The sequence below is a fragment of the Alosa pseudoharengus genome, unplaced genomic scaffold (assembly GCF_046254945.1).
Source record: "Alosa pseudoharengus isolate Yale_2024_CS ecotype anadromous, Long Island Sound unplaced genomic scaffold, YU_APseudo_1.1 YU_APseudo_1.1_scf_11, whole genome shotgun sequence".
Lineage (NCBI taxonomy): Eukaryota > Metazoa > Chordata > Actinopteri > Clupeiformes > Clupeidae > Alosa > Alosa pseudoharengus.
The window spans coordinates 28135487-28151323 of record NW_027468576.1 but is presented as its reverse complement, the minus strand read 5'-3'; the positions used below and the strand labels follow the sequence as shown (position 1 = coordinate 28151323).

The window sequence follows — 15837 nt, the reverse complement described above, 5'->3', positions numbered from 1 at the left end:
ACATTTTCTTCTCTCTCCTTCATTTTACAGTCTAATGAACGGCTCAGGGTCAAAGGTCATACAGAATCGATTAATCTGCACTATTTTTTTTTTAATCAGTTATTTTTTCTCAAATTAATTAATCGAAATTAATCAGTTATTTTGACAGCCCTAATTAAAATCCTACAAGATTTCTGCTGGTAGGACTTACCAGTAGCCATGTGCAACCATAGCTGTTGTTCAACAAGTTAAGGTGAAGTGACAGCTGTGTTTCCATCTTATGGGAAATACCTTTTGTTCTTTCATTCAGTGAACGCAGAACTGCTCAACTGACTAGTCAGCAAGTGAGCAGAATATGACCATAACAGTGGAAAGATCATCTAGCCACAAAAATGCAAAGACCTATAGCCCATAGAGGGAGAAGGGATAGTGTAGTTCAGAGATCATATGCAACAAGCCCAAAACTCCCATAACAGATGTTTTAACAGATATTTTTGCACAATTCTTGAAATCTTTGAAGGGACACAATTCCATTCCAATATCTCTTGGCCTGGAAGCCAGCCGAACTTAGCCCCGCCCACATATTTTTGAGGTTGGGAAGTTCGGTCTGGAATTGTTCTGTTGAGTAGCAACTATGCCCGAACCAGAGTGGTTCGGACTAGAAGAACTCTTGCTGAGCTGTTCAGAGCTGAAAATGCAACTGTGTTAGACAGAGGACAGATGTAGATTGACAAAATATTACCTTTCAGTATGGTACGTCTGTAAATGACGTTTAATTACAAAGTGTTTCATTCATACCGGTTCTCCCTTCACAAAAAACGCTGTTGCTAGAAGGTAGACATTTAGATTTCGACATCATGTCTGTTGTAGAAGATATTGACAGTGCAATAACTTTAAAAAATGACCAGGAAATTGTGGAGAAGGAGGATGGTTCGGGTGTTCCTACATAATTGTTCCTACAGAATTTACCCCCGTGTCTGTTGAAAAACACCCCATAATCACTTCCCAATGGAGCAGTATCAGACTCAAATTCTGACTAATATTGAGTATGGTGATGTCAGGCTATCTTTATAGTGCTTAAGGACATTTGTTTTTGAAATAAGTACACTCCCAATCATGCTCTGAAGAAAAAGCCATTTTCATAGCATGTTGTTTTTTTCACAGCACCAATCTGATGTTTGGCTACATTGCCTTAACTGTCCAGAAAAACCACCAATAATAAAGACCTAGGAACAAAGTGAGTCTATTGCTTATCCAGGATCTGGACAAAAAGCAAGCTATATACGGTATGATTTTTTTTTTCAGCAGGTGAAATAGTCATCTTACCATACCAATATTTTACCATTGTCTAGCATAAATGTATTTTCGATGCAATTATTTGAACTAACTTACAGTAGATACTTCATAGAGTTTGTTTGTTCAGTCCTGCAGTTTGTAGGAATACCTGGCAGGAAGAGTAGGCCTATTACACATCTGCTGAAGGCACCCACAACCAGCTGCTCTCTCTGTGTTTTCATTTCTCTCTTTCTCTCTCTGTCCATTAGTGTGTTTATCACAGAGGGAGAGAGAAAAAAAGAAGAAAAACAACAGGTAAATGTTCTTTGCAAATGTCCAGTTTGCTTTTCTTGCTCCATAGCTTTAAAACGTGCGTTACAGAGTTGGCTGGCAGAATCTCCCACTTTGTTTTAGAGCTAGTCATTCCCAAGGTGAACTTCTTCAGCCATTCCAAATGCAGTTCTAGGGATTCTTGGAAGGGAGTAAAGCGCTCTGAAGCCAAGGCCTGGAAGCCTTTGTTTGTATTCCCAGAATCCACCCCACACTTTTTTTGAATTTCTAGCAACAATTTGGTGATGTCATTTCTTCGAAACATTTCCTGTTTACCGTGACTACAGGAGGATGAAGAGGTGCAGTGCAGTAAAAGTCGTACAAGCCCTAACTGGAGGAATCAAATGATAACTGAATCTGAAAATACGATGGTTAAAAATACACATACTTAGTAAACCTATATAACCTGATATTAATTTTAATCACTGAGAAGTTGTCAAATGGATTTCTAAAATGAAGCCTGTTAGTTCAATGTTAACATGTAACTCTAATATACCAAATGCCGCATTAATCACAAATTCAGCATTCTTACCTTAGCTCTTGACAAAGAACCAGTGGCGGATCATTTGTGTATGTGGCAGTAAGGACCTTGACCGTTAGATGCATTCTGCAAGTGTTCAAAGAGATGCCGTCACATCATTGTATCAAGTTTGAAGTCTGAATACAGACAGGTTATTCCAGATTATTCCACACTGACACTGACTTCATATACTGACATGCTTTCACATAAGTCAAGTCAAGTGAAATATATTTATATAGTGCATTTCATACACAGAGGTCATTCAATGTGCTTTACATAAACAAAAGCAAACAGTAATAGCAAATAAAATCATAGAGGGCAATAATCAGAGAATAGTTTAAAAGGTAAAGATGATAATCAAAAAGAAAACATAAAACACACAAGGTAAAATCATTTAAAAATTAAGAATAATTAAAAAGACAAAATAAAAGACACAAGGTAGAATAATTTAACTCAGTGCAGTAACTCAGAATTTGTAACTCAGTGCAGTTAGCAGAAGGCATCTGAGAACAGTTTGGTCTTAAGTCTAGATTTAAAACTGGCTACAGTTGGGGCCTTTTTGATGTCATCCGAAAGTTGGTTCCAGAGCTGAACCGCATAGCAGCTAAAAGCTGCCTCTAGTTCCAACAGCAGGTTTTACTAACAGGTTTTTCTCCCGAGACCTGAGAGGTCGAGAAGGTGTGTACTGAAGCATGTCTGATAGGTATTTAGGTGCCGCTCAGAGGTGGACAAAGTTAACTCAATTATGAGTAGATTATTTATCATTTAATATAGGCTAAATATCTAGCTGTGGTGAATGTCAGGTGATTGTCTAATTTCATTCCAATTTCGCAATGATCATGGAGGATAGCCTGGTTAACACCAGACCACTTCACAAATCTCAACTGCTAACAGGTTCATCCGGGTTCTCCAGGCTACATGGAGGATGTTCTAATGAAGAATCTGTTGTCACCATCATTACCACAGCCAATTCAGCCAAGTTGGTCTATTTTGTTTGGCAATGTTTTTGAGGTGGTAAAAAGCTGATTTTGCTATTGCTTTCATGTGGCTGTTGAAATTTAGATCACTGTCAATTAATACACCAATATTTTTAACAGTATCTTTTGCTTTCAGCCCTTTTGTGTCAAGGAGAGTGGCAACCCTAAGTCTTTCCTCCTTTTTTACCAAATATAATTTCTTCAGTTTTTTCTATGTTCAGCTGAAGAAAATGTTGACACATCGAGTTGTTGACAGTTTGGCGACAGAGCTAAGTAAATTTGTGTGTCATCTGCATAGCTATGATATGAAATCAAATTATTTATGAATTTGTCCAAGTGGAAGGATAGAGGTTGAATAATAGTGGCCCCAAGATCGACCCCTGGGGAACACCACAGGTCAAGGACGTTGGTGTTGAGGTACAGTTGCCGATGGCAAAGAAGCTCCTTTCTTAATTAGATATGATTTGAGCCAGTTGATAACTATACCTGTAAATCCAACCCAGTGTTCTAGTCTGTGTAGTAAAATATTGCAGTAGCGCTAGGACTGATGTTTTACCTAAATCTGTATTGAGCATATGTCATTGAAAACCTTAATAAGAGCAATGCTGTGATTTGCCCGAAAACCAGACTGAAAGTAATCAAAATACCCATTTGATGTTAGGAAGATAGTTAGTTGATTAAAGACTACTTTTTCAATAATTTTGCCAATGAAAGGTAGATTGGATATGGGCCTGTAATTGTTTAGCATGGAGGCATCCAGGTTACTCTTCTTGATAAGTGGCTTTACAACAGCTGTTTTCAGTACCTTAAGGACATCTGCCGCTATAAGGTGAAAAACAATTGTGAAGAAATTGGTAGGCAGGGTGTCTTAGCCACATGTGGAAGAGCTGAGACTCTGTACCGTTTTTTGAAGTGTTTCGTAGTCTATCAAGCTAAATTCTGACATCAAGTTAATTTTCCCTCTATTTGTAGCTGTAGCAGTTCAGGCGCTAATTGTGAAGGGGAATTTGTTAACTTCTCGACGGTTGAAAAGTAGTGAAAAATAGTGTTATTTGAACTTCTACTGATAAAAAAACTGTCTTGCTTTGCATATTTAAGAGTTATGTGCGGAGCATCTCTATGGATTTCATAGTGAATCTGAAGTTTGTATTTACACCATTTTCTTTCGTCCTTCCTACACCCTCTTTTTAGGAGTTTAACCGCTGGATTTTGCTTCTATAGTGCTTTCTGTTTGTCCTTAACTTTCTTTGAATTGTAATGGAGCAATGTCATCCATAATGTTTGCCATTTTTGAATTAAAGTGATCCTACTGAGTCTTCTACTGAGTCTGACAGTTGACTTGACGTCTGTGAAAGTGCTTGCTCAAAGAGAGCAATTGTCTGATCATTTATGATTCTCCCTTTTTACCATCATAGATCTGTTCTGAGTGTTTGGGGACAGACACATCAAAGAACACGCAGAAATGATCGGATAAGGCCAGGTCTTTAACAGTTGTTGAACTGCAGCATTCTTTAGACATAAAAGCTGCAGTACTCTTTAGAGCAGAGGAACAGTTTAATGTCCAGACTGACATCCAAGAGGCTAGATTATTTCAGTTGCATGGCCATAACTGTAATGATGATGATTAGATTAGGGCTGGACATAGATATTTTAAGGACCATATGCTCTCAATACAAGAAGCTAGTACAAGTGCAAGTAATATTTGATCGCAGAATGGGTGTTTGTGTGTGTGTGTGTGTGTGAAGGAGAATGAGAGAGAGGGAGAGACATTCAAAGTTAACCTGTTAGAAGTGTTGGATTTTTCCCCAATTGTTTACATCTTTCACCAGGAGCAGGTATGATGCAGCAGTGATATTGGAAATGTTTGGGTATGATATGGTAAGGTGTTTTAAAATGACACCACACTAACAAGTTCACAATATGTCCAGTTTATTACACAAAGATTACCATACAGCATGCCACTTCTCACTTCTTTAAGGTGAATTGGCATAGTTCACAGCGTTCAGCTCACCGAAACCAATTAGATCAAAATACATAATAAAAGAATACATAGGAGGAATTGAAAAAAACACAATTGAACCATGGCATAATATATTAAACTTAATATACAAATATATACATTTAATAAATAAAATATGAAACATTGTTAGTGTATGTATGGCTATTATGTGCTACTATTCTAAAAAGAAATGTAACCATGGACACTGCAATATTTTAACATGTTCTTGGTCATTGTTATGGTAATGATAAAGTAATGATTGTTCATATCAACAGTCCTCTCAAGATGACCGGGACGACTCAAGAAACAGTGGTTGAGTACTTCTGAACCTAAGATATAATTTCAAGTGGAATCAAGTCAGGGATCTGATCCCGGAAAATGACTAGTAATGAAAAGAATAGTCACGCAAAAAAGAAGGAAAAATCTCTTGTAGATCCAGAAATAAATCCAATACTTCATTTGATATTTAATGACTGTCTATGTCTTTGGTCCCTCTGCTTTGGCAACAGTGAATGGGTAAGGCACAGGATGATTGCTCATATTTAAGGTAACAGTATGCATGGCGAAATGCTTGTCCAAAAAGTTGCAACAATTCAGCTATGTAACAAAGCAAATAATAATTTCCCACCATTTGCTTTTCTGACAATTAATAGGTTCAACATATAGCAAGTGCAAGTTTATATCTAATACAATGGCAAGAGCACTAATACATATGAACTTTCTTGCTGAGTAAGTAATCATTCTTTTCATTTTAAGTTCTTAATTGATTCTACAGCTGATAGAGAAATATGAAGTCGTAAGAATGTGCCATCCTTATAAGTGAGACCTTTCTGTTCTGTTCTGTTCCAACTAAATCGGATAATAGGCAAGGTGAATAATGTAGTGACCACAGACGAAGACTGGATTCAGTAATCAAGGGTCTGTTCTTGGCATTGTATTTTCCCCATAGGTCAGTGCTTTCAAGTACATGTGAACAGGGCACCAAATGTTACTGAATCCTGTCCCCCTTAAAATAGAATTTTACCCAGGCATGCTCAATACAACGCTTGCATCAATAACATCAAATATTATATGGGCTCATCACAGTAACAGTCTTCTACTACTAATCCCTAGCAGTCAATAATAATTATTTTTCTGTCAAGAATACATTTAAGCCAGTAGTTATTGCACTAAACTAGGCCAAACTTCATTTCATAACCATCCAGTAACCTTTACCATACACAGTACAGTAATTCTAAAGCATGGTCTACACAGCTTCTAAAACTGTTGTATAATATCTCCTTTTCTGATTGTTATTTACAACAGTGGACATCCACTAATTTGGAGGGAATGTTTAAATAATGTCTCTTCATTTCAACTGATTTTGTGCTTTTTTTCCCCTACACAAAAACCCTATAGGCACTATAGTGAATATTAAAGGTTCATCCTTTCTATCTCTACAAAGTCAGGCATATGTTTAGTCTGAATGACATTTCAAAAAACACATTCTGGATGCTTGATGAACTTGCAAATATATTGAGTATTTCAGAAACCTGTGTAAACACTGATTCAAGTAGTTGAGGCAGAGAGAGGCAAAGAATAAAAGGTCTGACAGTATAAAAGCAGCTGTGGAATCTCATGAGAATGTGGAAATAGATGTAACATGATTGATACAAACGTCCGCCCAATGTCACTGATGATGAGAGAGAGAAAGAACATTTAACACAGGCACAGGTCCATGCTTCTCTCCACTCTAAAGATGTGTCTTCTTAAGTCCATCTTATGCAGTGTTCTGCTTAAAGAAGCTTCCATGCATTTTCAGCTTGTGAAGCCTGTGATGAGATGATATGAACAGGGGTTACACTCCTATCCTGATTGGTTGTAATCACATAGTCACAAAGAAACTAGCCTGGGTGAACCCAGATGAACCTGATAGCAACTTTGAATTTGCTCTGCAGGTCCCTCTGGAAAGGAGACCGTCGATGCCTGTTTCCGAACTTGCAGTTTTACTACTTTCACAGGCGTAACCAGCAGTGAAATTAAACTAAAATATGTGCATTGGAGTCTTACCAAATTGTTTGTGCAGGTTTATAAACAAAGGTTTTTTAAATGTAGTTGTTTACTAAATTACAAAGAAAATACACATTCCTATGTTTTTGGTGATTCGGGAAACGGACGTCAATAGACTCTTTTCCAGACCAACCTCGGTTCACCCAGGCTACAAAAGGAACTATATGAGGGACAGTATTTACCTTTCATGTTTGCGACTCGTCTGGTCTTCTTTTGACTTGACAAATACAGCAGGCTCCCCTCCCCTGGTCAGGTACGCAAACTCCCCCTCTTTGGAGCTGAAGATCACCCTGTGAACATAATGTGCCTGTCAGTATTCTGTCACCTTCTATGGCACCAAGAACTGTTTCTGGTCACCCACAAGAAACATATCTATCATGAAAAAACAGTGCATGCCAGTGTTTCCACTCGATGAATTGCACAATGACAATCTGCAGTAATATGTTACATGACGTACTGTACCTGGCCTGTGTCTCTCCTGCTTTGACTCTGAGTCTGCGGATGTGGAAGTTGCTTTTCTTCCACCAGTCTGACCAGCCGAAATAAGAATCTTTATCCCAAGTGATCTTCACCATCAGCAGCTCCCCGATGTCCACGTCAGTGGTCAGGAGGAAAGATAAGGTGACGTTCGTCTTCAGTTCAGGCCTATGTGGTAGGGTCAAAATGAGTGCTTTTCTTAAACATTGGGGGGGGGGGGGGGGGGGGGCTACAGAATACTTTCTAGGTTTGTCACATTCAGATGTATGACATATGTCAATATTACAGTGCTTTTGAAGCAGGAGAAGCATACTTACAAGACATGGGTGATGTCCTCTTTTTCTCCATGGGTACCGTACAGTGACACTCTGATTGGCTGCTCTGTGAAGCTCAGTTCATCCTTGCTGAAGAAGTGAACCTTCAATTGGTAATGGAAAACTGTAGGGAGAGAGATATTTTTAGACAAGGAAAAATTCCTGTTGACAACATCTGAAATCCTGAGAAAGCCTGTATAGAAACACCTGCAGCTTCACCAGAATGTCCTTTAGGGCTATTTTAAGACAACCATGCCTCATATGGCTCTTCCAGCTCCATTCAAAAGCTTGGCCGCATAACTTGCATTGTGCCGGTACTTTAATGATACGGAACATCTCCATGAAACACATCTCTTCTGACCCCTAAGAGTTAATGTCATAAGTGGCATAAGAAATCTGACGTCTCTTGAGCTTTACATGCATGGAGCAGTGTCCGGTTTCAGAGCACCAGGCACTGAAATATCCATCCTATCTCTGGCATGTGATCATATGGCCAGAAGGTTGTGTGGGCTGCACTTGTAATGACCCATGTCTGGTTAACTGTTTTCCTCTGACATCATTTTCACAAATCAAGCATTTACAGTTTGGCTTAATGACAGAAAACACTGTGAGTTCAATAGACTCATAAAAGGAAATCTGTGAAGAATATTGCTTAGTACTGCCAAAAAATATGGTAACAATTTGTAAGATGCAACACAGGTGTTTTGAGGTTACATTTTCTGGGTAAATTTAATGTTTCACTTAATTTGTTCCGTATGTGTGTGCGTGCATTTACATGTTCAATAAAACAAAAGCCATAGCAACCAGGCTCAATAAGACAACTGAAAGTTGCACCTCCGCACGTACATAACTCTACACTGTACATAACCTCCGCACGTACATAACTCTACACTGTAATTCAAACCTCTATGATTTCTAGTTCTGTAACTCAGATTCACTGATTCATAAGATTAATCAATGAGTTGACCCCTTCACCAGTCTCACCTTTGAATGGCATCATCTCTCTGGTCTTCAGGTACATCTTGGCACTTCGGCGCATGCGCACACGGTTGATTTCATAGCCCAGCTTGTTGCAGCGGTTCTTGCGGCAGCTGAGACACACACCCTTGTCGAAGGACTCCTTGTTGCTGCAGCGGTAAGCCATGCTCTGATGCTCCTGTGCGTTCACCAGCGAGTCGATGAAGAGGTGAATCGAGCGCTCGTGAGAACACTTCACGATCTGGTCCATGTCTGGAAAGAATGAGCAAGGAAACAAACCAATTAAATGCGAACAGAACATTATGCCCTTTTAATTTTGAAATGTCAACTCAGCAGAAGTGACGTTTACATCCAACTGTGTGACCAAATGAAATGGAAAGGGTTGAAACGGTCAGCATACTTGAGAAACCTGTGGACACGATCATCTTCATTGTTTTCTGCAGGTCACAGCCAGGCTGGAATGTCCCACCGTTGGGGTAGATATCAACATGGCCTACTGGCCTCTGGATACCGATGCTGCGGTCTGGGGATCCTCGTGTGTTGGTATGTAGGACATCCACAAAGTTGGCGTCATCCGGAGAGAGGGTGCTCTGTGAGTCGGCATACTCAAAGCTGGGGCCAGCTGGGTCAAGACCTGGAAGAGATCATAGAGTGAGTTTGTGCTGAACCATGCAAATGCAGTCAAGCTGTTGCCTGTGATGACCAGATGTGTTTATGTCGTTCAACCTCTGATGTGGTTTGGAGCAAATCAAGCTGTAGACAATGATGATTATCATGTTTGTTAGGTAGACCATTTTTCTTCTAAAAGAAACATGGGACATTTCATCGGCCATTGTTTATGCTGCAAATCCTCCAAATGGTGTTTATGATATAATTCCTAGAAATGGTGAAATGTTGATAAAGGGAGAACTGAATTTCTCATTACATTCGTGAAGTCACTCCTTACCTGTGATTCTGTTAACTTTGCTGCTGGTCAGCAGTCCAGCAATTCCCGCCACATGGGCACCAAGACTGTAGCCCAGAAAATGAATTTTCTCCCAGGGGTAGTCAAGCGTACCCTGAGAAAGGAGAGGAATGGGGAAAATGTTGAAAAGTGGCCAAACTTTCGTAAAAAACAAGTAACACAATAACATTCCAGAGATACCCTACACAATAGGCAGCATGTCAACAGAAAAACCTGAGAGAATATGTGTGTGTGTGTGTGTATGTATCACACCACCAACATCCAATCTCTCAATACAGACAGAACTGAGGGAATATATACACAAACTGTCAGAATATAACAGATGGGAACTTTTTGATCTCAAATGATACCCTAATTACTCTTACCTGTAACCAGGTGACAAACTTGGCAACATCTCGTCCGACTAGTTTGGTGTAAGCGGCGGAGGTCGGGTAGTGCTGCTGGGCTCGGGTCAGCCAGTCCACAACGATGACGTTAGCAGTGGGCTCACGCTCATACAGAGCCGTCACCAGCTTGGGGACCCAACTCTCATACATGCCAGTGACCTTAACACAGACAGCCCTGTCAATATCGAGTCTCACACAGCGAACTCTTTTAACATGCCGTTTGCTGTAGGGTAAATGTATTTCACGGTGATATTATGGAGAAACAAATATTCGGAGCTACTTTACATTTTAGTTGTCTATGCAACCTGGTAGATTCAAAGTTGTTTCCCTACATGCCCAATCTATGATGCTTCTGACAAAAACAGCATTTACTGTATTTTAATGACTTCTTAAAATATGTTAAGGACATTGAAATGTTTTGGCAGTCAATAGGTAAGGGTCCCATTTACCGTCCAGCCATGTATAACGATAAAGGTCTTGGCCTCGGAGTTGAATTCACACTCTACGATGCTCTCAACTTGGCCAGGCTCAATATAGCACAGGTCATCATCAGGTACTGCAGCTGTCCGCAGGGCAAACTTAGATTCGATGTCTGAGAAGTCTATGAGCCAGTCTGTGCCATTTATTGTGATGTTACCTGTACAAACATAAATGTGTTACTGTTTAAACCAAACAGCAAATAACCAAAGTTGAGGGTCTGAGGCATTACTTTGAATTATTGCAACATTTCTGTTCACTGAAACATTTTAGTGTTTTTTTTCTTCTGAAAAGCAAATAAACACTGATGTTATGCCTCCAGTTGGCACACTAAAAAAGCATCCTAACATATCATTGTACTAAAACAGACAAACAGTTCCAGTAAAATTACTCAACCTGAATTTTAAGAGCTTTGTTGCTATTTTTAAGTTACTGCTTTCCCTTTTAATCCGATCAGACTGTAAAAATGAGAACACTGATAGTATTTACCTGACTTGGTGAAAGTACCATGCATAATGTGTATGTCGCTTTGGAGAAAAGCGTCTGCTAAATACCATAACCATAACACTTGCGCAAGCTTTTAATCTATTATACCAGTTTTGTATTGACACTATTGAACAATGAAATACATCGCTTCTTTAATGCTCTCCTGCGCACAGTGCGTGCAGCCAACCACAACCACGAAGGAGTCCAAAACGTGACTCACTTCTGATTGGGTCTCAGCGAGTTAACTCCCGATCATTCGGACTCTTAATTTGACCCTCTCAGGCTGGAATGTTTACATGTGAAAGGTTCGCGGCTTTAGGGGCCGGACATTATTAGTATTTTCTCAAGTGCACATGAGAGAGCATGCATTTCCAAAACTAAACTAGCCTACTTACCAAAATAGTTCACTTCAGCGGTAGTTGAGAAAACAGTGCAAATGTTTTCTAAGTATATCCAAACAACCAAAAGAAATAATTTGCCTTTGCCCATATTATTGATGGTCCAGTCAGTGCAGTCGCTCTGAATAAGTTATTTCGCGTCTGTACAGCAAAGATATTCCAGGTCACTCGTGTGTCGATGTAGTGGGCTACTCCAATTAGAGGTATAACTACAAGAGTGGCCACTGCCTGAAGTCACTTGAGATGTTTGCCTGAGAGTGCTCCAAGCGTGTCTTTATGCCTAACACAGAACCCCATGCAAATAACTCATATTCCATTGGCCAAAACATACAGGACTGGGCGGAGTTGAAGTAAATCAATCGCAACCGCTCTATAACGGTTCCAACAGAGTGAGAATAACTGCGCGAGCGCTTCAGTCAGGGCGCACATGACAGTATGTCTACATAAGCTATCAACTCAAGCTGAATGTGATTATTCCCATGTGGCTTCAGCAGATAGTTTTGTACCCAATATTTCAAGAATGATGTAAAGAGTCCCTAAACCCATTAGCCTACATTTTCTGAGGAATGTCATGTAGGCCTACCCATATGTTCCACATTATGATATTAAAATCCATTATAATGTCACATTCATCATGCATATGCATTTAATTAAATTAAAAAGCCAATAAAGACATATTTCTCTTGTAAATGGCAAAACATCCCTTTAAATGTAGTTCTAGCATTTAAATTAGTCTGATTGTGATGATATTCAGCAAGCCCAAGTACCCAAAATATCACTTTGGATACCATAATAGCCTATAGAATTTTGACACTCCAATGAAATGTGAGCCACTGGGATATGGTTGGCATTGAAGGTCTTTGTGATCATGCCAGGTGGCAAAAGAGGCATATCATTTGGGTTGAACTCAGGGCTCCCCTCACCCTCACAAAACCTCAGATCACTTCATATACTACATATATTGCATGCAGCACATACAGAGCATACTATAGATTACATAGTGTGGAAAGAATGTCATGGGTATCAAAGGGATTTTCCTATAGGGAAGAGAGAAAGAATGGGTGTGTTGAAGAGCATCCTTTCTGATTGGTCAAAGTATTGATATGTAGTCCACTATAACAAAAAGACTGCTAACAGCATTACTGGCAAACAACTGATGCAACAAGTCACTTCTCCCTTACTTTTTGTTAACAGCAACATATGAGAAATTAAATTACATGCATAGATTTTTTGCATAAATGTAATCTTTGTCATGATCAGAGAAAGGTTCAAACTTCACACAGTGGTGATTATTATATGTAACCTTAAGGTGACCATCAAGAGGGTGATCATTACACTGTCACAAAGATAAACTCAGTGCTGTGTGCCAGATGTTCAAACTCATTCCACATTTCAATGATCAGTTATGAACTCTTCAGGCTCTCTGAACACGCAGTTCTCGGACAGGCGACCAAACAGCCGAGGGCATCAATATCTTAAAAGTGGCTGGCTTAAAGCCATTCATCTTGATTGTGAAGTTTTATAAAAGTGACAACAGAACTGCATATTTTGCAGAGATGAAATGTCACAGTCATTTCAGGGGCACTTTCTGTCAGTGTCCAGTCAAGGAGTAACAAAATAGCATAATAGTTTCTGTTTAATCCTTTTACAGATTACTTATTATGCAACAATTTTGTCATGACTAAGACCCCAAATGGAGTTTAACTGGCAGGAAGGATACACCCTGTTGTGGACTGTGCCATCTTGCTCTGACTTGTAGCTGCATTCATGGTCTAAGTGATCCTTATCTATTAAATTAGTTTTGATAGTAATCACATGTTATTGTTACCATTTCCCTTGATATGTAATGAACAAAAACAAAGAAAATGTCCAACACTACAACAGGACTTAAGTTATTGTCTATTCACTTAATATCAAAAATATATCAGGGAGGATTGTTGCCAGTGTGACAATGGAGAATTCTAAACAGTTCTTTGTTTTTGATAGTGGCTATGGCCATGGATTTTCAGTGGAAGGACATGTCTTTTTGAACCAAAACAATGTAACCTTTTAATGAGATACCTCTGAAAGAGACAGGATCCTGTTCACTGGGAACTTTTTTAGAAAAAAACACAAGTAAACATTTGAGAGGTAGGTTTTGAAAAGCTGAAATAAAGGCTGAGATTCGTCTATGTTTCTCTGAGTCTTCTCAGCACAGACCCAAATGTTTGTACAACTGATAAATAGGCCTACATCTGTTTCCCAGCTTGTAAAAAAGTCCGGTTTACACTCATGAATCTACTGTAATCCACAGCTGAAAAGTTTATGTATACATAACAGTTTGATCTTTTTCTTATTTCTTAATCTTCAGAAGCTTCAATCTAGCAAAAAGACTTATACCATTTGGCCCCTGTGAAAATTACATCAGTTTCTGTGCTTTGTAACCGAATTATTGCAATGCTCTTCTCTCGAGACTTGAGGTTGACGGCGTTTGCAGCTGTGCATTTTGAAACCCTGTCTGCCTTCTGCTCTATATTGTAATCTATCAAGGACCCCATGCTCGTTTCAGTCCTGCAAGACAAGGACACATGGTGAGCAGTCTCGGTTCTGGGTCCTGCCTAGGAGCCATGAAGGTTAATCTCACGGCAGTGACTGTGTGCCAATACTGTGTGCAAAAAAAACAAAAAAACAACTTTATGTTCTCAAAGTGAATTTCAGTGCTTTTGGCGAGCTGTAAATTGTTTTCTTTTCCTCATCGGTAAATCTGCAGTTATCACAGTTTATATTCCAGCGTGATTTTATAACAAGAACACTAAGGCATTTTACATGAAATAATTTAAAGCTGAGTGACCATACTAAGAGTACTGAGACGACCAGTTCCAACTTCATCTCTCAGGTGTGATACTCCTCTGAACGCCAGTCAATCTGCACAAGGACTGCGCTCAATGCCAGCGCGCCTCAGCTCCGACCCCCGAGGGGCTTCTCTTCAGAGGAGAGCTGGCCCCTGTAATGAGAAACAGGCTTCTTTTGAGAATGAGACCTGCTTCTACCAGTTCTCCTACAAGGTCAGTGGGGGAAAAAAACCAACATAAAACAAAAACTGTGCCTTCTATCTCCTCAAAGTCCCCTTCCCACAAACTCCATGGGAGATCCCCAAGGACCATACCATTCTGTTTCATAATGGTTAGACGAGACTGCCGCTGCTGAACTGTTGGTGCATGCCAGTGAAACACATACAAGAGTGTTACTACCCCTCCCCCCACATACACCCCATACCCCAAATCTATACTCCCCCCCCCCCCACCCCCCACCCCCAACACACACACAAACTCCAACCATATTACACGGCTGTCTGTGTGGACAACTGAGTTATGTGCTGTGTCAGTCATACCGCTTTTCATTCTCACACTTGCATATAGGGAAACGTATGTTTTTCATGCCACATCTGCTGGGCCACATGTGTTTCCTGACAGCAAGAGAAATGCCTCAGTGCGGAAATGACACAAAGCAAGTCTTTTATGCCTAACACGGTAACTTTTCGCTGGATTTTCATGGCCAGTCCATCTAATCGATTTTACTTTTGGTTAGTCACATTTTGTGAAATTTTGGCAGGCGTTAAGTAAAGTTTATATTGTTAGAAATAAATCGTAATGCAAGGGCCTCTCTGCCTTCATTTTCAGCCCAAGAGCACATAAATCCTGGGGTGACTGAGGCGATTGCGACAGCTATCTATCCCTGGTGGAATATAGTGTCCTCTGCTCACCCACACCACAGCCATTCCCTTTGCTAGCACAACTGTGGACAGCATTTCACAACTCATCACTTTCAAAACTCCAGGGGACGTCATGGCGTGCAAGCTTTGACACTCTGCATCATTTCTAATCATTACACAATCGAAGGAATATTACTTTATGCAACAGGGAACATGTATTTTGGTTGGTACCATGCCGGAGCATTAAAAAATCAGACCAACGCTGAATATTAAACACATAGTAGCTCTGTTCCACTTTGGCTTGCGGGTCCAATCCCCACATGGTGAAGTTTGGGATTCCTAGAAGCACAATAAGGATGTTTTGACAGCTTTGTTATCCTCTGCACTTTTATAAGAGCTCTCCATATCTTCTCAGCGGGTGTTGGAAGGAGCCTGGGTCTTACACTATTCCCCATCACAGCAGGCCCTCACGTGACAGGGCCCAACAGAGGTCTTAGTAGCCACGCTTGGCTCAATGTAATCATGTGGAATAATACT

General features: G+C 39.9%; 1 protein-coding gene across 1 annotated transcript; it reads right to left on the bottom strand.

The window, feature by feature from the left end:
- Window positions 1-4993: 4993 nt before the first annotated feature.
- Window positions 4994-11847, bottom strand: lpla (lipoprotein lipase a). The gene is made up of 10 exons (XM_076278682.1): window positions 11607-11847; window positions 10698-10885; window positions 10228-10407; window positions 9845-9956; window positions 9299-9532; window positions 8905-9150; window positions 7924-8044; window positions 7592-7774; window positions 7312-7419; window positions 4994-6891 (listed from the first exon to the last, which is right to left on the bottom strand). The coding sequence occupies exons 1-10, from the start codon at window positions 11698-11700 to the stop codon at window positions 6840-6842; spliced, it is 1518 nt and encodes a 505-aa protein (XP_076134797.1). The 5' UTR covers window positions 11701-11847; the 3' UTR covers window positions 4994-6839.
- Between the last annotated feature and the right edge of the window lie 3990 nt (window positions 11848-15837).

What these genes read in the sequence shown, in the direction of transcription:
- lpla (XM_076278682.1), bottom strand. Translation starts at nt 11,700, where the DNA reads ATGGGCAAAGGCAAATTATTTCTTTTGGTTGTTTGGATATACTTAGAA. An exon ending in CGTGTCCACAGGTTTCTCAA is followed by an intron (nt 9,151 to 9,298) that starts GTATGCTGACCG and finishes CATTCTTTCCAG; the next exon opens with ACATGGACCAGATCGTGAAG. An exon ending in GAGGACATCACCCATGTCTT is followed by an intron (nt 7,775 to 7,923) that starts GTAAGTATGCTT and finishes CCTACCACATAG; the next exon opens with GCCTGAACTGAAGACGAACG.